The sequence below is a fragment of the Arvicanthis niloticus genome, unplaced genomic scaffold (assembly GCF_011762505.2).
Source record: "Arvicanthis niloticus isolate mArvNil1 unplaced genomic scaffold, mArvNil1.pat.X pat_scaffold_646_arrow_ctg1, whole genome shotgun sequence".
NCBI lineage: Eukaryota > Metazoa > Chordata > Mammalia > Rodentia > Muridae > Arvicanthis > Arvicanthis niloticus.
Genome location: NW_023046262.1, coordinates 24,898 through 47,450, shown reverse-complemented (window position 1 = coordinate 47,450; position 22,553 = coordinate 24,898). Strand labels below are relative to the sequence as shown.

General features: G+C 40.7%; 1 protein-coding gene across 1 annotated transcript in view; it reads left to right on the top strand.

Annotated features, from left to right (window-relative positions):
- Nucleotides 1-22,553, top strand: part of LOC117702282 (coiled-coil domain-containing protein 138-like) — a gene marked incomplete at its 5' end in the record, with an annotated part of 49,788 nt that overhangs the window by 11,742 nt on the left and 15,493 nt on the right. The window contains 3 exon segments of the mRNA XM_034493514.2: nt 1,275-1,427; nt 4,330-4,470; nt 7,694-7,886. Of these exon segments, the coding sequence (XP_034349405.1) occupies nt 1,275-1,427; nt 4,330-4,470; nt 7,694-7,886 (487 nt within the window).

Here is a 22,553-nt window from a genome sequence, read left to right as displayed (position 1 = left end):
ATTTCAAAGCATTAGAACAAATCCCCAGCATGACAGGAACTAGTATAACTGGAGATTGAAGAAAAGTTTGGGAATTTTATTAGGACATTACATCTATAAAGTTATTCTGAAACAAAGTTTATTGGAACTTTTGTTGCTTGTAGGAGTGCTGTAAGCTCTGGTCAGCAAGTTTCTATGTAAAGCTGAGGCTCTCAGTTGACAGTTGTTACATAAAAATAGCCAAAGGTAGGGCAGACCATTTTGTTAGCTGACTCTGAAACAGTTCTTGGAATAAGATCTGTGTATGTCCCTGGGATATGGTAGGAAGGATTCTGGGTTTTTTTGTTTTTGTTTTTTGAGGTAGGATCTCATATAGCCTAGGCAAACCTTGAACTTTGTCTGTAAACTGAGACAGGGGTTCTCTAAAGCAACAAAACTGATAGGATGTGTATGTATGTATGTATGTATGTATGTATGTATGTGTGTGTATATAATGTTTTAATAGGTTTTTATTTTTTTGGGTTTTAATGTAGTTTTTATTTTTTTTGTGGGACCAAGCATAGGTCTCACAAATGCTAGGCAAATGTTCTACAGTTGAGTTATAGCCCCAGACTTCTGCCATACTCTTTTTCTCTCCTGTTTCAGTAGGCTCCCAGAGAATAAAATTTCCAGGAAAAAATTACACATCATGTTTATAGCAAGTTATTTTTACAAAGAAAGTAAAAAGTTTTGTGGGAAGAAAATATGAAATCCCACAATGAAATTATTTAGTTTGGGAATCGTTAAGTCTGTGTTGTTAGGCTTTTCTGGACAGGTAATCCATGCTGCTAAATTAAAGCCAGTTGTTTACAGTTTTGTGTTATCAAGCTTAAATAATTTTTAATGACAGTTATTTAAAAATAATTTTGTTGGTTTGGAGACAGGATCTCACTGTGTAACCCAGTTTGGCCTTAAACTCATTGTCTTCTTGCTTCAGCTCCTCTGGTGCTGGGATGGGATTATAGTCTAGGACCCAGTATATATAACCACTGAAAATTCTTTATTATAGAAATAAGGTATACTTTATTTTTCTTATTGTGATGAATTTACTGCTTATCTAAAAATGCATTTAATGTTTTAATATTAATTAACAATATCTCATTTGGGATTTAATTTTGCTTAGGTAAAACACCTAAATACTTGTCTAAACGTACTTTAGGTAAATTATTCTATAGCCACTGAATAAGGTTTTTCTTTTTAGTTTTTACGGGGTTTTCAACTGAAGTACACGTTTGATTTACTGTTTGGATTGCCAGGTAGCACTCAATGGACAAGTGTATGAGCTGTTAACTGTTTTCATGGATTGGATATCAGACTGCCATCTTAGCAAAGTGGAGCCTGAGGAACCTGGTGTAGACGGAGAAAAGCCACCAGTCAAGCCTTCCCAGAGAAATGACATTCAGAGAAATGCATAAGGTTGGTTTTTAAGATTGACTTATTTTTATTTTATCCGTGTAAGTGTTTCTGCTTGTGTACATGTAAGGGCCACATGTGGTCTGGTGCCTGTGGAGGCCAGAGTCGGTGTTGGATCCTGGAACTGGACTTACAGAAGGTTGTGAGCTGTTACTGCTTCCATCCTAATCTGGGTCCTTTGTAAAAGCAGTAGGTGCTTTTAACCTCTGAGCCATGTCAGCAGCCCTAAGGTTTTAGTTCTTGTTTTGTTAATTTGAAATACACGATGATTAAGGGAATGCTTCTGGCATTTTTATTTATTCTTTTATTGTAGTTTTAAAAATTACATGTATTTATTTAATTAAGTGTATCTGGGAACACGTGTACGGCCACCACACATGTATGGAGGTCACAGGACAACTTTCTGGAATGAGTTCTCCTTCCACTGTGTGGCTTGCATGAGTGGAACTCAGGTCCCCAGGCTTGGTGGCAAGCACCTTTTTCCCACCAAGTCATCCCACTGGCCACGATTCTTATGTTTTAAATGAGATTCATATATTTTATGTGAGTGTTTTGCCTGCATGTATGTATGTGTACCACATGCATGTATGATGCCTGAGAGTTCAAAGGCCTGCTTTGGATCCTCTAGGACTAGTTACAGATGGCTGTAAACCATCTGGGAACTGAACCCCAGTGCTCTGCAAGAGCAACAAGCACTTTTAACCACTGAGCCATCGCCCCAGTCCCAACTTCTGACATGTTTATAAGTGGGAAATGTTGACAGTATTTTTGTTTTGTGAGATAAGGGTTTAGATACACAGCCTAGGCTGTCCTTAAACTCACTGGCTACTTGAGGATGGTGTTAAACCTAGGATTCTCTCATCACTGTCTCCAAGGTTCTGGGATTATAAACGTGTGCTTCTATATCTGGACTAGATGCAGTTTGGCCTGAAAATTGTCTATACCAACAGTTTTTTAACATGATTCATTTCAAACCTCAATATTAATTCATACTAAATTTAAAAGGTTTATTTTATGTGTATGGATGTTTTGCCTACATTCATGTATGTGTACCGAATGCAGGCGCTAATTGAAAAACTAGAAGAGGGTGATGGGTCCTTTGGAACTGGAGCTAGAGTGTTGTGTGCCTCTGTGGGGTACTAAACCCTGGTCTTCTCTAAGAGCAGAAACTACTCTTAACCACTGAGCCATCTCTCTAGCCCCTGTACTTACATTTTTATTTTTATTTTTATTTTTATATTATTGTTTTTATTTTGGGTGTGGGGATTAAACCCGGGGCCTAAACAGGTACTTCCACTTCCACTGTATTTGTAGTTTTCTTAATATAATGGGAATTGTTTTTTTTAAGTAGAGACATGACTTAATAATATGCCAAAAGTGTCAGAAAATGGTTGTCTATTCAGTGGTGTGAATAGTTCTTCTACATTGAGACCTATTGGGATAATTCTATTTTGTTAGATCTGTTTGGAGGTTCTGCTTTCAGTGGTTCTCATTATCAAAAGGAAATATCAAAGGAATCAGTGCTCATGATTTATAACAAGTATGAAAGGTCTTTAGAGATTGACACTTAAATATAAAAACTTTGAAGAAAGCACAGACTTTGTTTTTTAACAATAATTTCATGATTATTAAGTATATTGTAGATTTTGAGTAAATGATATTCATCATTAATTGACTCTAGGTGATGCCAAGTTAACAGTTAAGGGTGACCAAGGCAGGTTGATACTGTATTTATTCTAAGACAGTAGGATTGCTGAGATAGTTTTGAAAAACAGTGTTTTTAGACATGACCCATGGGACCTTTTGAGACATTTTGTTGTGTGTGTGTTTAATCACACTTAGGACCCATGATCACTTAAGGGTCATAAATATTGATATGTTCAATATTTAGAGTAGATCTAATACATTTGTTATGACAAGACTGGACATACTTTATAAGACTGATTTTCTTTTGGGATTAAAAACAGATGGGTGAGATATTTTTACAGAACTTGAGAAAAACAACAGTAATAGCAACAAAGTAGTACAACATGAAGTGGGATCTGCTAAGTACGCCACAAAAGTGAGAGTACGTAAGTGTCGAGAGACGGACTCACAGGGCAGTGCCTGCCAGCATCGATCGCGTTATTAACTGCATGTATTAGAAGCCTGGGGAGGAAGAGAGGAGGCGAGCTTGTTTGGTAGGATAGTGGACAAGCACAGCCCAAATGTTTTTATCAAGGAAATAGACACAGAAATCTAAGAAGCCAAAGGAACTCCTAAGATAAGCTCCAAAGAGATTAACCCCAAGATACATTATTACATGTTCAAAAGTCAAAGACAAAAAGATCTTGAAAGCCCCCAGAGAAAAACAAGTTGCCACAGACAAACAAACAAACAAACAAACAACCCTCTGTGAACATGTTAGCAGCTCTTGCAGCAGATCCTTGTGAGCCACTGGGGGTGGCACAAAGTACTGAAAGTAAAAACTGTCAGATGCGCTCTTGTCCAGTGTAACTTTCAAAAATGGAGAAACAAAGGCACAGATAAACAAAAGCTGAGGGGGTTCCCTAACCGCTGTCTGGCTGGAGGTGCTAAAGGGAATCCTGAATGGAATGAAAGCTCACATAGGCCATATGCAAGAATAGATACATAAGTAAGTAGCAATGTAGTAATTTTTATATAAAACAGACAATATGAAAGCCATAAAATCTTTTTGAGAGAAATTTAAAATATCTAAATAATGACCTTAAATAGTCCAGAAGACCTAATATTTTTTAAATATGTCAGCTCCCTACCCCAAATGAATTGTATACTCAATGCATTATCCAAATTTCAACTGACTTCCATAGACCAGTTCTAAAGTTGTTCTGCTCATGTTTGGGACATGGTGGCAGTGAGTTTCAGATCTCTAAGTAGGCTGTGCTTCTGTCCCCACTGCAGCTTTTGCCTATGATGACAGAGCAACTCCAGTGGATGCCGCTGGTAAACGCCAAACTGCACCAGCCTTTTGTGAGGTTCATCTATTGGTGTCTGAGGCAGCTGGATGCCAGCGCACAGGTACTGACTCACTGGAATCTGTCTTCCGGCAGACTTGAGTTACCATCAGTTCTCTCGGTTATGTTTCACAGACAGAGAAATAGCACGTGTGTGTGTACTCTGTCCTTTTTCTGTTTGAGATCAATTTTCTCTGTACAACATTGTCCTAAGGTTCTCATAGGAACTGTATTCAGCTTGTTGACCAATTCCATGTGCTCATCTTTTCAGCATAGGAATGTAACCATCTTCTCTCGCACAACATCATGTCCGTGCATTAGTATTGCATAATTTTTGCATGACATTCATGTGTATGCTCCTTCAGATCTTCAACTATTTAAGTTTTTAAGTGATTTTTATCTGTTAAACTTTGTAGTTTCTATGTTTATGGTGATAGCATGTTTGCCTACATGTATGTAAATGTACCATGTACATGCAGTGTCCACAGAGGCAAAAACAAGAGCACTGGTTAATCTGGAACTGGAATTACAGAGGGCTTGTGAATTATGTGAGTTCTGGGAACTGAACCCAGGTCTTCTGCAGGACCAGTAAGTGTTCTTAAGCACTAAGCTATCCATCTAGGCCTGAGATATTTTGGGGGAAAGTTTTAAATTATGAATTGAATTTTCATTACATTTCTCAAATTGTTTGTGCGCGCGCACATGTGTGTGTGTGCATGTGTGCACGCACCATGCACATGCAGTATGTACCCATAGACCCTTGAGGTCAGGGGACAAATTCTACCATGTGGGTCTCAAAGACTAAAGTTAGGTTGGCAGGTTAGGCAGCAGGGGCCTTTCCCTGCTGAACTAGCTCCCCAGCCCCAGATCCTTGTGCTTACACAGTTAATTCTGGGATTACAGTGTATGTTACCATGCCAGCTCCTCTTTTCCTTCCTTTTCCCCTTCCCCTCCTTCTACTCTCCTCCTTCCTCTTCCTTCCTCCTTCCTTCCTCCCCTCCCTCCCTCCCTCCCTTCCTCTCGCCTCCTTCCCCTCACCATTCAGGTTTCATGCTTGTTTGTACAGCAGCTACTTAGCCACCTGAGGCATCTCCCTTATCCTACATATTTTGATAGTCACATTTTCATTTACATTTTTAAAAATACTTATTTTATTTTTATTTATGTGTATGTATGTGTATGTGTCTGTATGGGTTTGTACCAGAAGAGGGTGTAAGATCTCTTAGATCTGGAGTTAGAAATTGTGAGCTGCCTGGCCTGGGTGCTGGGATGTGAACTCCAGTCATCTGCAAGAGCAGCGAACACTCATGTCTGCCGTGCCATCTCTCCCTTAGGACTTCTTCTCGGTTGTATGTGTTACTTAGAAGTTCACTGTAGATCTTTTTGTTTTGTTTTGCTGTGTGTCTGTATTGTTGAAGTTATTACTCTTCTGTTTGTAGAGTGTTTTATAAATGTTAACTGGTGGTATTTACATCCTCACTGATACTTTAGTTTCTCCTGTCAATAGAGGAGAGTGCTGGAGTTAGGTCACAGCCTGTGCATTTGGGTTTCTCTTGGACTACCTATTTTCTCTCACACTAAATAATTATTTAATTATTTTTTTTCATGTGAGCTGGGTGGTGTTGGCACATGCCTTTAATCCAGCACTCAGGAAGCAGAGGCATGTGGATCTCTGAGTTTGAAGCCAGTCTAGTCTACACAGCAAGTTCCAGTTTGGCTGGGGCTACACAGAGAAACCCTGTCTCAAAAAAACCAACCAACCAAACAATCAGATTATGTGCATGTCTATTTTGTCTGCACGTGTACCACCACATGTATGCAGTACTTATGCAGATGTCAGAAGAGGGCCTCTGATTCGCAGGAGTTGAAGTTAGAGTTGTGAACTGCCACGCTGTGCTGGAAACCAAAACTGGGTCCTATGCAAGAACAGGAGATGCTCTTAGCACCTTGCCAACTCTCCAGCCTGTTCCACATCTTACAGCATTGCTGGCTGGTGGATATACACTCAGGATTATTACATCTTCTTGAATATTGACCCTGCTTCCATTATGTAATTTTCATTTTATTGTAATCATTTTCTTTAAATTTTTTTGAATGGTGCAAGTTTTAATTGTTTCAGACTTTTAAGAATAGAAACATTCTGAATGTTACAAAAATTATATACTTTCCTCAGGGATACTAAAATCTTTCTTACAGTACATTTAAGTCAGATCACACTGTTAATGCCAAACACTGCCCAATCACTTGGTATCCCCCAAATCCCCAAAAGTCAGAATATTTGTTTGTTCCTAGTTTTTGGTGTATGTATTTGACATGTGCTGTTCACATTGCAGGATCAGTGCTGAGCTTAGAATCAGTTTACAAATCCTCATGAAGATGTAGAAAATTATGAAAATCAGTGACAAGGGCCAGAAGAATTAAGTCACAACACGGAAACCTTTAAGTTATTTCTAAGTCTAGCGTACGCAGTCTCATTTCTAGTACTTTAAAGTGGTTTTCTCATGTTTGTGTCATAAAAAGTCTGTGGAGACCACCAGATTCCATGTTATTCTACCATTGTAGAATAACAATACCATTGTTTCTGTTTTGTTCATTTTCTTGTTGCAATTTATTCCATGAAAACTTTCCATGATTCTGACACAATATTTTCTTCTTTTGTAATTACTATGTTTTCAGAGTCAGTGGGGGTATCTATAAGTGAGACTGATCTGAAAACATGAAGTCAGTTGTTTGACAAGCAAAACCTTCTGTGTCCTTGCCCAGGACAGACTTTGCAAGCTCTGGTCTGGGGCTAAAGGGGTAAAAGGGTAAAAGGGGCAAAAGGGGCAAAAGGGGCAAAAGGGGCAAAAGGGGCAAAAGGGGCAAAGGGCAAAGGGCAAAGGGCAAAGGGCAAAAAGGGCAAAGGGGCACTTGCCGAGCTTCCTGCTGACTCTACCCTTTCATCTGGTCCTCTAAGAAAACCTTGGAATGGCCTGGCTCCCAAGAGAGAAAGTGGTGATCACAGAAGACTGCAGACAACTCCAACTCCCCCTTTTTGATATTTCATTATACCAGATTTAACCTGATCATAATTTCTTCAGAAAACATTTCAAGAAGAGAAGTCCATACTTGGTTTTTAAAAGTTAATTATATAGTTTTAATTTTGTTTTATTTAATTTTATAATTATAGTTTTAATTATATAGTTGTAATTTTGCTTATTTTCAATTCTATTTTTCATTGATGTTTGCTTTAGTGCATACATTTGTTCAAACTATTTAAAATAGATGATTGCATATATTTTTAATAGCATTCAACTATGACATCAACTTTGAGGAGATTGGGAGAAGACATATTTAAAGGAGTTACAATGAAGGGAACTCAGGATAATTCTTTAGAGCATTCTGTAGAGAACAAAGCAAAGACAGCAGTGTTCTTCAAGAGCTCCAGCTTGTCACTGAGATTCTTATCAACCTTAATTGTCCTCAAGACAGTCACTCAAGGTAAGCTTGATCATTCACTGAGTAAAGTTATGAGCAAATGTTATGTATGAAGGCATTTCTTTTATTATAAACTCTGTTCAACATTTTCAGAATGAGATTGAGTTATTTTATAGTAGTGACACATTCTGAAAACAATTACTTGTAATTGCTGAATTTAAGAAAATAAAGTCAGCCAGATGGTGTGAGGCATGCTTTTAATCCCAGCACTCGGGCAGGGGGCAGGGGGCAGGGGGCAGGGGGCAGGGGGCAGGGGGCAGGGGGCAGGGGGCAGGGGGCAGGGGGCAGGGGGCAGGGGGCAGGGGGCAGGGGGCAGGGGCAGGGGGCAGGGGGCAGGGGGCAGGGGGCAGGGGGCAGGGGGCAGGGGGCAGGGGGCAGGGGGCAGGGGGCAGGGGGCAGGGGGGAGGGGGGGAGGGGGGAGGGGGGAGGGGGGAGGGGGGAGGGGGGAGGGGGGGAGGGGCGCAGAGAGGCAGGGGCGCAGAGAGGGAGGGGCGCAGAGAGGCAGAGACAGATCTCTGTGAGTTGGAGGTCAGCCTGGTCTATAGAGAGAATACCAGGACAGCCAGGGTTCAAAAAAATAAAAAGAAAAACATAAGGAAAAAAAGAAAAGGAACTCTTTAGATAGTCTTCAGATTGCTATTTTCTTTCAGAGCCTTTGTTGATTTGGTGTTGTTTTGAGAGGTCTCTCAATGTATAGCTCTGGCTATTTTGGCAAGTCATTATATAAAACAGGCTTGCTTCAAACTTGTTGGGGTTCAGGAATTGCCTCACAAACCACAAGAAAACCAGTCTCACTCAGACAGGGATAATTTATTGAGCACATGCCCCAGGACTGGTTGACCAGGGCCATGGTCCAGACTTGGGAACTGAACCATGACCCTGAGTTAAGATCCCACAGGGTTTTTAAGCCCCAAAATCCACAAACATCTGTTTCAAGTTATTTCCCCAATGAGGATTTAGGGATGGGGGATTTCCTTAGGAACATGTCTCTGTCGTAGACTTATCCTGCTCCTATTGGTTGGGATATTCAACGGTGGCAGGAGACTTAACTTGTCTAACATTTATGTGTTAATTTGCCAACCAGGATATCAGTTACCCATGTACATGTCTCTTTCTGCCAAGTAGGATGTCAGTTCCCAGAGAGGTCTTGGAAACTTAAACTTTACTGGACGACTACACAAAATGGAAACCTGATTCCAAATAGTTTCTTATATTGGTTCAGGTGTCTCTCTCTTCTGTTGGGATCCATCCCAGAGACATCTTGTAAAGGCAAATACCATAAAGCTTATACATAGATGCAGGAGGTTCTGTTGGATGGTTAGTTTGGGTCCAAGCTTTTTATGGGTAAGTATACAAAACAGTTCTACTGACTTCTATCATGATTGGTTTCCAAGGGCACAGAACATATGTAATCAAACTTGGCATTAGAAGGTATCCTAGTAGCAGCAGAAACATGAGAAAGTTTCCTTGTAATGGCAGACTAGCCAGGTAACAATTACCTAGGCCTTAACATTTTTACCCAGGCCTTAACATTCTATCTAGGTGATAGTTTACCTAGGTCCCAACAGCACTCAGGGAGATCCTCTCCCCTGCTTCCCGAGTGCTGGGACTAATGGCATGTGCTGCCATGCCCTGATTTTGCTGGTTTTCTTAAATCATATTTTCATGTGTCCATTGCTACCTTTGTATTTGTCACACAAGTTGAAATTGTTTTGTTTCCAATAGAGAACAGGATAGGAAACTATTGCCTATAGGCTCATACTGATTTGTAAATAACTGATTCATTATGGGCCATGTAAGGCTGTTTTGCCCCAGAACACAGGTGATTATTTGGCATGAGAGACTACATGGCTCCAGAGCCTGCACAGCAGTTCGTGACCCTTAAAGAAATAGCAGCCTTGCACAGCTGTGGATTCACTAGGCGGACTCATTGTGTGTGGCTCACTCAGTGCTTGGCGTGTGCACAAGAGTAACTAAGGCAGTGCATGATCAAGCGCATCACTGTAGCCAGAGTCAGACATAGTTAATGCCTATTTGTAATGTCGCTATAACCAGTTATCTCTTTCTGATTTGTGTCAAAAGAGACTTTTTATAAAAGGGAGGAATGCCAGCAAGTAAACCACCCTTCTATCTCTCCCTGTGTGCTGATTTATTGCAATCAGAGCAGTGAGTTTTCTCCTTGGGTGTGACAGTGGTTTGACTGCTTCCTTTGCAGTGTATTCTGCTAAATCACTTGAAATCAAAATTCTAATTCTAGTTTATGATTTGGTTACTTCATGGTAATAATTCTCAAATTTGTAGTAGTAGACTGCTGATAACTTTGAAAGATCTCTCATGAAAAGACACTATTAGCCCGAAGTAAAATTCACCACAGACCCATCTTGGAAACTTTCTTGTACATATGCACATATTTTAGCAGGCAGTTCATAGTCACACATAAAAACATGTATGTTTGCCAGGCAGTGGTGGTACACACCTTTAATCCCAGAACTCTGGAGGTCGAGGCTGGTGGATCTCCATGAGTTCAGGCCAGCTGAGTCTACAGAGAGATTTCTAGGATAGCAAGAGCTATTACACAGAAAAACTCTTGTCTCAAAAAACCAAACCAAACCAAACCAAACAAACAACAAAAACAAAAACAAAGTCAACTAAAACAAACCATGTATATTCTCCAGAGGTAAGTAAGGTCAAGATGAGGAACTCAAAACCACTCTGTCAATCAAGGAGAGTATTCAGAGTCATATGTTAACAAATATCACAACATCATCTAATGAAATGTAATGGTTTTTAAAATTTATTTTTATTACATTTTTAAAATTATTTATTTATCGGGGGTATGCCTGTCACACATGTGGAGGTCAGAAGACAGTCTGTGGGAATTAGTTTTTCTCCTCTCAGCGTATATATTCTGCAGATCAAACTCAGGCTATCAGGTTTGGTGGCAAGCACCTTACTTACTGAGCCCTCTTGCCAGCCCATAGCATCCATTCTTGTTAAACTCTGAAAACGTCAAACATTCAATAAGGTCTATTCATTTGGTGTGGAAAAATAAAACTGAATAAGATGCTCTTTGTCCCACCTCTTGTGTAGTACATTTAACAGTACAGTATTGAACATGCTGCTGTGTGAATATTGGAATGTAATAGAGGAAATTATAGGATAAAAAAAAAGGAGAAGTGTAGGAAACATGCCAAAGAGATCAAATACCATAATTAAAAAATAAAACTTGTCTGATTGAATAATATAAGTATATTCTTCTTACAAGAAACACATTTTATATACAAATAGACTAAATAAGTGAAGCACTAAGAAAGGAGAAACAACACAGTAGCTGGACATGGTTGTGCACATCTTTTTTTTTATGTTTATAAACAAAAATATTTTTTTTATTATTTTTTTTATTAAATATTTTATTTACACTTCAGATACCATGCCCTTTCCCCATTCCCCCCCCCTAGAAAACCCCTATCCCATGCCCCCTTTTCCTTTTTGCATTTATACATTGTTTTAAAATAATGTTAATCATAAGCGTTATAAGTTTGGAATTGTTCAATCAGAGGTGTAACCCACTGACCAACCTAGATATAACAACTATTTTTGACTGGTGGAGATACATGAATATCTGCCTCCCTGTCTCCCCCCCCCCCTTCTCTCTCTCATTATCTAGCTTCTCCGCTCCTGCATCTCCTCCTCTCCTTACTCCTTCTCTTCCTCTCAGTACTCCTCCCACCTTAGCTCCTCCTACATATCACCCTTCCTGTTAAAATAAAACTTTTCTCTCAAAATACAATTAGAGCATAATTATGCCAATTTGTACCAGTGAGGTACAAGATAGTCCTAATACCCAGTCCATCATTTTGTTGACTAACCAGCACCTCTGTCATCTATCCTAACTAAAACATTTAGTTCTGAACCTGGCTTTAGGATGAATGTCAGCTGACGACCATCCACTCAAATCTTTTCTCTTATGGTAAATAGCTGTAAGTTTTCAACTCCATCAGAAATCCAGAATGACTGAGTTAACTATAATTGTGGGAAGCACAAAGCATAGCTTCTAAAACTTAGCCAATTTATAGAGACCTCTGAACACCTGAAAAGCCCCTATACTACCGAACGTTGGAGCATCAAATCTTCAGCCTTCTGGCCCAGAATCATCTGACAGACCTTGGTGATGCAGGATTATTAAGGACTGATTACTCTGTCTAGGCAGATATAATCAGTCGACTATTCTGCAGGTGTGTCCTTTTCTGGACAGTAATTTGTCTGTAGATGGAGAGAGGCAATTCTTGCCTAGTGGCTGTTACCACACAACTGGAGTAACTCCAAGGATGCTCAATTTCTTCTTAGAATCCACAACAGGAAGCTGTCAGGAGCAGACAGGTCTCTAATCAATATGAACATTAATATATAAATGTAGCGTCAGTTCTATGGACTTCTGATGTTTTGAAAACCAACTATCCATGTAAGGTAACCTGGACTGTTGTCTGTTCACTCCTCTCAGCTATTTCTAAATAAAATATGGGAAACACCCTAACAATAAACTCAAAAATATGAATTTGCTATAGTCCCTTAACTCATAGGTTAACCGTCCCAAATCAGTTAAAAAGGTTAAAAAAGGGCTGGGTCTAGGCATTGTATTCCTAAATGTGTTATACAGGCACAATGCCCATGAGCGTATCAATATTCATCTCATTTTTATATTAATAAGAGGCTCGTACCAATGAAAACCTTAAATTTGAGATCAAAGTAAATTTTGTACCATTTAAGAAATTATAACTTCATCTTGATAATAATAATACAGATTTCTACCGATAGGTTATGGCTATGCAATAAGTCCTAGCTAATCCCCCCTGTTCCAACAAAACCACTACTTGTCCCTAGAAAGACAGACCATTATTAACCACATTAGTCCCCAAGCTCAGGGAATAGGGGCGCTGACTCTTCTTTAACTTCTTTAAGCTGATTAAGGGCGTTGAGATTTTAGAAGAGGGGTTGGGGGGAAGAGTAAGTAGATAAGCCTCTGATGCTGTGTCTTCACTGAATCCAGATGGAATTCCAGGACATCAGAGGTTTGGGCAGGTCTGCTCAGTATGCTTGATGAGTAGATACACCAAGGCTGTGTATTCTGCAATATACTATTCTCAGAACAAGTTTTAGTATCAAGAAAAAAAAAATTTCCCACCCCCAGGGGGCTGACATTTTTTTTTTAAAAGATGTTGGTTCTGAAGACTTTTTCCCCCCCCCCCCCGCTTGTTAAAATTGGTTGTAGTATTTACATTTCAGATTTTATCCTCTTAGCCTACTTCCTCCCACCACCCAGAAACCTCCTATCCCATCCCCCTCCTCATGCTTCTATGAGGCAGTGACCGCACCTACCCCCCCTCACTATCCCCTCCCCACCCTCACATCATTCCCCCCTCCCACTGTGTGTTCATTTTTTTTTATGGGACCAAGAAACTCCTCTCCCACCTATGTCTGACAAGGCCATCCTCCCCTACATATACTCTGGAGTCTTGGGTCCCTCCCTATGTGTTCCCAGGCTGGTGGTTTAGACCCTGGGGGGGTCTGGTTGTTTGGTATTGTTGCTTTCCACCTGGGGTCAATAACCCTTTCTGCTCCTTCAGTCCTCTCATTAAGTTCTCCATTGGGAAACCCCTGATCATATCAGTGGTTAATTGTGAACATTGTCCTCTGAGTGTGTTAGTCTTTGGCTGACCTCTAAGGAGACAGCTATATCATGTTCCTCACATTATGCACTTCCAGCCATCCACAACAGTGTTTAGATTAGGTGACTGTACATGGGGTGAATACCCAGGTGGAATGGTCTCCTGATGGCCCCTCCTTCAGTTTCTGTTCCATGTTTTGTTTCTCTATTTGCTCCCTTGAGCATTTTTGTTTCTCGTTCTAAGTAGAACTGAGGCATCCCCTCTTGGTCTTCCTTCTTCATGAGCTTCATGTGGTCTGTTGGTTGAGTCTTCACTAATCCAAGCTTTTGGGCTAACATCCGTGGAGATATGTTTGTGTAACTATCTTCTTTTGGGGTTTTTGGAAGATTACTTTCTTGCTTTTTCTAGGTTATAGTTTCCCTCCTTGTGTTGGAGTTTTCCACCAATTATTCTTTGAAGTGCTGGATTTGTGTTGAGATACTGTGTAAATTTGGATTTGTCATGGAATATTTTGGTTTCTCCATCAATAATGATTGACAGTTTTGCTGGGTATAGTAGTCTGGGCTGGCATTTGTGTTCTCTTAGGGTCTGTATGATATCGGTCCAGGATCTTCTGGCTTTTATGGTCTCTGGTGAGAAGTCTGGTGTAATTCTTATAGGTCTGCCTTTATACGTTACTTTGCCTTTTTCCCTTACTGCTTTTAGTATTTTTTCTTTGTTTTGTACATTTGATGTTTTGACTATTATATGGCGGGAAGTATTTCTTTTCTGGTCTAAACTATTTGGAGTTCTGTAAGCTTCTTGTATATTTATGGACATCTCTTTCTTTAGGTTAGGGAAGTTTTCCTCTATAATTTTGTTGAGGATATTTACTGGTCCTTTTAGTTGGGAGTCTTCCCCCTCATCTATACCTATTATCCTTAGGTTTGGCCTTCTCATTGTGTCTTGGATTTCTTGTATACTTTGTGTTAGTAGCTTTTTGTATTTTGCATTTTCTTTGACAGTTGTGTCAATGTTTTCCATGGTATCTTCTGCACATGAGATTCTCTCTTCCATCTCTTGTATTCTGTTGGTGATACTTGTGTCTATGACTCCTGATCTTTTTTTAGGTTTTCTATCTCCAGGGTATTGTCCCTTTGTGATTTCTTTATTGTTTCTACTTCCATTTTTAGATCCTGCATGGTTTTGTTTAATTCCTTTTCCCGTTTGGTTGCATTTTCTTGCAATTCCTTAAGGGATTTTTGTGTTTCCTCTTTAAGGGTTTCTATCTGTCTACCAGTGCTCTCCTTAAGTTCTTTGAGAGCGTTATTTATGTCTTTCTTAAAGCCTTCTATCATCATCATGAGAAGTGATTTTAATTCTGATTCCTGCTTTTCTGGTGTGATGGGGTGTTCAGGGCTTGCTCTGATGGGGGAGCTGAGTTCTGATGATGCCATGTAACTTTGGTTTCTGTTACTTATGTTCTTGCTCTTGCCTTTTGCCATCTGGTTAACTCTAGTGCTGCCTGTACTTGCTGTCTCTGACTGAAGCCTGTCTTTCTAGTTATCTAGCTTGTGTCTGATCTCCTAGGGTCCAGATGTCTCTGTGATCTTTTCTAGCTGTACTGATTATAGTGGTACCTCTAGGATGCCTCAGGATATGGTGCCTCCAAGGTAGTAGTCCAGCTAGGTGTCTGCTGTTCTGGGTGCAGTGTCTCCTCTAGAATATCTCAGGATATGTTGTCTGAAGCTCTGAGTTCATTTGTTCCTCTGTGGCTCTGGGTTGAGTGGACCTTCCAGTATGTCTCAGGTGGAATCCGGGGTCCACATAACAGCAGACCTGGCAGAGGTCTGATCCAGGCCTCAGATCTGGGAACTAGTTTCTAAGACACTGTCCAAGTTAGAGTGCCTGGGATCCCTGCTTCCTCTGGGTTCTTGGAGGTTGGGGACAGAGTTGCCACCCAAGATCTGCTCAGTGCTCTGGCCCAGACTGTAAGGAACCAGTGTTCCAGGCCGGGAGTGACTTCCTGGGTCCTTTTGGTTCCCAGATACTCCCTGTTTAGGGTGGGCCCTGCTGTCTGCTTACCTAAGATACTTCCTGAGTTCAAGCTCCTGGGATCCCTGCTTCCTCTGGGTTCTTGGAGGTTGGGGGCAGAGCTGCCACCCAAGATCTGCTCAGTGCTCTGGCCCAGACTGGAAGGAACCAGTGTTCCAGGCCGGGAGTGACTTCCTGGGTCCTTTTGGTTACCAGTTACTCCCTGTTTAGGGCGGGCCCTGCTGTCTGCTTACCTAAGATACTGCCTGAGTTCGAGCGCCTGGGATCCCTGCTTCCTCTGGGTTCTTGGAGGTTGGGGGCAGAGCTGCCACCCAAGATCTGCTCAGTGCTCTGGCCCAGACTGGAAGGAACCAGTGTTCCAGGCCGGGAGTGACTCGGTTGTGCACATCTTTAATCCCAGCATTTGGCAGGCAGAGGCAAGTGAATTGTTTGAGTTTTGAGACCAGCCTGATCTATATAGCAAGTTGCAGGTCAGCCAAGGGCTACATAGTAAGATCCTGTCTCAAAACAAAAGAAAAAGATAAGACACAACATTAATACTAGATACGACAAGTTTTGGAGGACAAAATTTCTGGAGATAAAGCAAACTATCTCATAGTAATTAAGTTGTCAGTCCATCAAGAGAACCTCATGATCCCTTATGTACCTAGAAACAGCAAAACTTGACAGAACTGCAAGAAGAAACCATAAGTTCACAAGTATGGCCAGTTAAGACAACATTGCTAAGTAGCTAATAAAATATTAGTAGAGAGTAAGGATTTGGAGGCTGGAGAAAGTGCATATTGCTCTTGTCAAACCAGGAGTTTGCTTCCCAGAACCCATACTGAATGCCTGTCAACTGATTTTAACTCTAGTTCCAGGAGGCATGACGCCATCTTCTGGCCTCTGTAGACACTGCACTTATGGGCACATAGCCACACACATTCCCACATACATTCGTGTACTTCAGCAAAAATAAGGGACTATTGCAGATCTCAATCTGTGGATTGTGACCCCTTTGGGGGAAGTCACATATCATTTATTCTGCATATCAGATATTTACACTATGATTCACAACAGCAGCAAGATTACAGTTATGAAGTAGCAATGAAATAATTGTATGGTTGGGGGTTGTGTCACCACATGAGGAGCTGCATTAAAGCGTCACAGCATTAGGAAGATTGAGAACCATGGGGAAAGAGCAGTGGCTCAGCAGTTAGAGCTCTGAGAGGACCCAGGTTTGAGGCCCAGCACCTACATGGAAGCTCACTCTATAAGTCTAGTCCCAGAGCATTCAGTGCCCCTTTCTGGCTTCCTTGGGCAATGAATGCACTGTGGCAGACAGACATACATGAAGGCAAAATACCCATTCACACAAAATAATTAAAGTAATTTTAAAAATAAATCTTTTTAAAAAGTAAAGTGGGTTTGAGCAATGCTATCAACCAACTTGATCTCTTTATAGAAATAGAACATCAGAAGAAAACACTCTAAATGCTCACAGTTAGGACACTGGTCATAGGTCATAAAACAAACTTTAAGGATTTCAGTTGATACTCAGAAAACCTTCAAGTGTTTGAAAAGTAAAGTACTTCTTTGTAACCCATAGATCACAGAAGATGAAAAGAAATGAAATCAGAACATTACAAAGTTTGTGGAATGTGGCGGAACATGCTATTTCAAGGCACCAAATTCCTTTAAGACCAAGGGCAGGGCAGTAAAGCAAATAAAAAATAAATGTTAAGGTTATAATCAGCAGAAGGAATCTGGAAATACAAAAAGTAATGGAGAAAAATCAGTGAAGGCCAAAACTTTTTCATTGAGAGAGCTAATAGACTGATAGGTCTCTAGGGAAACTGAAGAAAGAAAGAGAAGGTGCTGACTACAGCCAGCAGAGTTGAGGTGATCAGGAGTCAAAAAGAAGTGAAGGAGTGTTCTGGACAGAGTAAAGCAACATGTTAACACTTCCGAGGAAACGGCATATAATTTCAATGATAGAAACACCTCATCTCTTACCGTAGATGTTTCTCTGTCTGTGTGGAAGTCGAATGTGCAGTTGCTAAATTGTCCTTTAGGAAAATTATAGGCACAGATGATTTTCCTTAGCAGTTATACCACACATTCAGTGGAAACTCTTCTAGAATAAACATGTGAACATAAAATAATGTAGATTGTACACTAAAAACTAAAATTAAGTTGAGAAGCTGAAGGTCAAATAGGTAGATACATTTAGACACACTTATTCATGGACCAGGAAGTTTACTATTTGGTGCCATTCTTTCTAAATTAGTTGCTGTAACCTCACAGTGACCAAAATGATGATAAACTTTTAGGCAGCAATCAATAAGCCAGTGTTAAAGTTCACACAGAAACCCAGAGGTTTAGAGTTCTCAACACAGTTTCTTTTATTCTACCTGACTTCCAAAGAGGATGCTATTGGTGTAAAGCCAGACATGAGTGGGGTAGGATGGATAATCCAAAACAGACCTACACGTATGGCCAGCTTATTTTCAGCAATGTGTCCAGTCAGTTCAACATGGACAGGGACAGTCCTTTCTGAAAATGATGCTAGAGAAATAGTATATCATACGTGGGGTGAGTTGCGGGTGGCTTGTACCCTCACATACAACAAAAAAGAAACTTAGAATGCAAACCAAAATTAAAAAGCTAGAACTATAAAACCTCAAGAAGAAAACACAAGAGTTTATGTTACTAAACTTGAGTTTGGCACAGAATTTTTTTCCCCATTTTTAGTATGGTGTGCCATAAAACTCAGACTAGCTCTAGATTTGCTATGTAGCCCAGGCTGGCCTTGAACTTGCTCTATAATTCGGGGCAACCTCGTAATTGTGGCAAGTCTCCCAACTTGGCCTCTACACCTGTAATACTGAGATTATAGGTGTGTGTCGCCCCACCAGGAAAAATTATTTTAAACAGAGCATAATTGTCCTGATTTAGGAAATGATAATTTGACTTTATCAACATGAAAAAATCTGGGAGGCTGGAGAGATGGCTCAGCCATTAAGAGTACTTGTCTACTTTTGCAGATGACCTGGGTTCAGTTCCCAGCACTCATATCGGGTGGCTCATCCCTGTCTGTAACTCTAATTCCAAGGAGATTTGTTGCTTTATTTTGGCTTCCATGGGCACTGCATGTACCTGGTATACCTATTATACACAAGTGGGCACACACATACAAAATACATACATTTTTAAATATTCAAAATTTTGATTTTTCAGTGTGTGTGTGTGTGTGTGTGTGTGTGTGTGTGTGTTCATGTCAGGTATGTGAAGGCCAGTGTTCAACATTGAATGTCCTCCTCAGTCACTTTCTACCTTAGTGTTTGAGATGGGGTTTCCAGTCGAACTGGGAACTTACTGTTTTGCCTAGACTTGCTGGCCCTCAAACCCTAGGGATCCTCCTGTATACAGTTTCCTGGAGATGGGATTTTAGGCATGTGCTGCTGTTCCTTGCTTTTTACATGGGTGCTGGGCATTCAGATTCGAGTCCTCATACTTGAACAGCAAGTACTTTACCAATTGAGCCATCTCCCTCACCCTAAAGTGTGTGTTTTAAAAACACGGTGTTTATGAAAATCTCAGTTACAGACTGGAATTACTTGCAAATTGCATGTCCAAGAAAAAGGAGTTGATACATACGAAGACAGCCCCATTAAAATGGTGAGAACAGTTAGACACAAAGCTCATCAAAGAAGACCTGAATGGCAAAGATGCACATGTAAAGATGGTGGACAGTCTCCTTTAGGAAGCTTCCAGCTTAAGCTGATGTGATCAGGATAGAAATTAGGTGGTGCTGCGATGAAATGTCCTGACGGAAGCAACCTAAGGGAAAGGGGCTGGTCTCAGCATATCACTCAAGAGCACAGTCCTCATCCATGCTGGTGAAGAATGCAGGCAGCAGGAGCTCAAAGCAGCTTTCATAGACCCTTTCATAGACCATGGCTCTAAATGTCTGATGGTGTGAGTCACCTCGCCTGGAACAGTGTGGACTGGTGTGGCTTCCTCATGAAATAGTTGGGTAGTCTATTGAAAATCTCACATGTTCTTACTGTAACATGTAAAATGTAGCATGGCTCTTCAATTCTGTCCCATCAATGCATTTTCCCAAGAGAAACGAGCATACTTTTGCACACAGGTCTTGTGTGATTTCTCCATATCAGACTCACATGCACTGCCCAGCCTGAAAATGATACAATCCAGATGTCCATCAGAGACTGAATGAAGAAAGAAGTGCTGTTACAGCCACACAATGGAATACTACTCAGCAGTGAAAAAGAGCAGGCTGTTGATATATGCAGTGGCACAAAAATAATTATGACAAGTGAAAGAAGCTAAAAGACACTGAAGATGATTACTTCAATTTATTGTAAAATAGACAAATACTGAAGGACAGAAAGTGCCATCCTGTGGCAGAAACCTTATTTTTTTTTAAAATTAAAATATACATCATTTCTCCCCTTCCTGTTGACACAAACCTTTAATGATTGCTTAGGTTTAGAGTTGGTGATAGAAGGAGAAATTATGAAAGGCATAAAGGAGCTTTCTGGAGTGACAGATGTAGTAACAATCACAACTGGGATAAGTTCAGAGGTATGAAAACATAATCTAAGAGCATTGTATGCACAGTAATGATTATTTACTGTTAGCTTGGGTTACACACAGGGGTATGGGTGATGGTTATTTAAAGAAACATGAGAGACGGGCTGGAGAGATGGCTCAGAGGTTGATAGCACTGACTGTTCTTCCAAAGGTCCCTAGTTCAATTCCCAGCAACCACATGATGGCTCACAACCATCTATAATGAGATCTGATGCCCTCTTCTGGCATGCAGGCATATATTCAGGCAGAACACTGTTTATATAATAAATAAATCTAAAAAGAAAGAAAGAAAAAAAAGAAAGAAAGAAACACAAAGGCCTCATCGAAAACCCTACCCTTGGGTTTTACCTTTGGGTGGTAATGCAGGAAAGCTGAATCCTGAAGTTCCCGCCCAGATTGCAGGCGTTGCTGCCAGAGAGGCTCGTTTACACGCTTACTGACACGTTTTCATGGTGCATAGAACTCAGCTTCATAAAGACACTGTAAGCAGATCCATAACATCCTCTGAGCATGCCTTCCCCTATACTCCATTCTTTTCCTTTTCTCTTGCCCCTTCCCATTAGTCCCCTGTGCTCGCCCAGACAGTTCTGCATTTACTTTCATGCCTTATGTACATAACATGATTTTATATCTGTATAAAGTCTAGGACCCACAAGTAAGAGAAAACAAGCTGTCTTTCTGAGACAGAACTGACTTAATATGGTAATTTCCATTTGCCTCAGTTTTCCTACAAATGACAGTTTTGAAATTCCATTGTGCATATACACCACGTCTTCTCTCTCCACTCCTACACATGCCGAGGTTGGCTTTATAACTCAGCTTTTGTGAACAGTACCACAGTTAACATTGCTGTGCAAGTGTCTTCATGATGGATACTTGAATCCCCTGGGGAAGTTCATGGGTAGCTGGGCCACAGACTACATCTGCTTTTAATTTTTTGAGATACTTCCAAACTGGTTTTTATAGAAGCTGGCCAGGTTTACATTCCCCCAAGCAGTGTATATAATGATCTAGCCCTGAGGGGTGTGTGTGTGTGTGTGTGTGTGTGTGTGTGTGTCCTGAATGTCTTGCCAGCATTTATTGATACTTTTCTTTTTAGGACTTACTTAATGTATGTGAGTACACTGCCACTGCCTTCAGGCACACCAGAAGAGGGCACCAGATCCCATTACAGATGGTTGTGAGCCACCATGTGGTTGCTGGGAATTGAACTCAGACCCTCTGGGAGAGCAATTAGTGCTCTTAACCTCTGAGCCATCTCTGCAGCCTGCTACTTCTTTTCTTAGGGACTGCCATCCTGACTAGGGCAAGAGGGAATCTCCTTTTAATTCTAGTTTGTATTTCTCTGATGGCTAGTAAAATTAAGCATTTTTAAAAATGCTTTTGGCCATGTGTGTTTCATCATTTTTTTGAGAACTGACTGTTCCTTTCTTTGGCCCATTTATTGATTGGAATTGTTTAAGTCTCTTTTTGTTCCACTTTTGAGTATATATCCTCTGTAATGTGTATAGTTGAATGAAGCCTTTGCCCATTCAGAATGCATCTTTCTGGTTTTATTATGCAGACGTCTTTGAAGTAATGAAACCCACTTGTCAATTGTTGGCATTATTTTCTGAGCAGTTAGAGTCCTCTCCAGAAAGTTGTTGCCCATACCTACATCTCAGAGTGTCTGCCCTGCCTTTTCCTCTCACAGTTTGAGTTTGAGGTCTTGCACTAAGGTTTCTGATCCATGTGGAGTTGCTTTTTGTTACAGGATGAGAAAGAAGGGTCCACTCTCATTCTTTTATATGGGTATTTGGAAGAAATACGCCAGTTTTTGCGGCACATTTGCTGGAGAGGCTGCCTTTATTATATACTTGGGCATCTTTGCCAGCATTCAAGTGGCTGCAGCGACATGGGCTCCTATTTGAGTCATCTAGTCATTTTTAAAGCTCTTGGTCATGAATGAAGGGAGTGTACTACTCTCCAGGAGGTGTATATAACTAACTGACCACCTCAGTTACGTCAGCACCGTCCTCTGTTCTCAAACACGTCTATATGCTTATCTTTTTTCTTGAACTTAGACATTTGTTGAAGACTTCATACATGTATAGAATGCATCTTGCTTATGTCCCCCATTCTCCTCCTCCATTCCGTCTACCCTCACCTCTCCTCACACCCATTCTCCTCCTCCATTCCGTCTACCCTCACCTCTCCTAACCCCTCCCTTTGAGATGATGATGTCCTCCTTTTACAACACTTCTAACCCCATAGTCACACTGCCAAGGCCAGGTTCATACCAGTGTTGGTTTTGATTCTCATTTGTAACTTAGAGAACACACACACAATGTACAGAGTTCTTGATGGTCAGTAGATGAAGGAAGAGGATGTC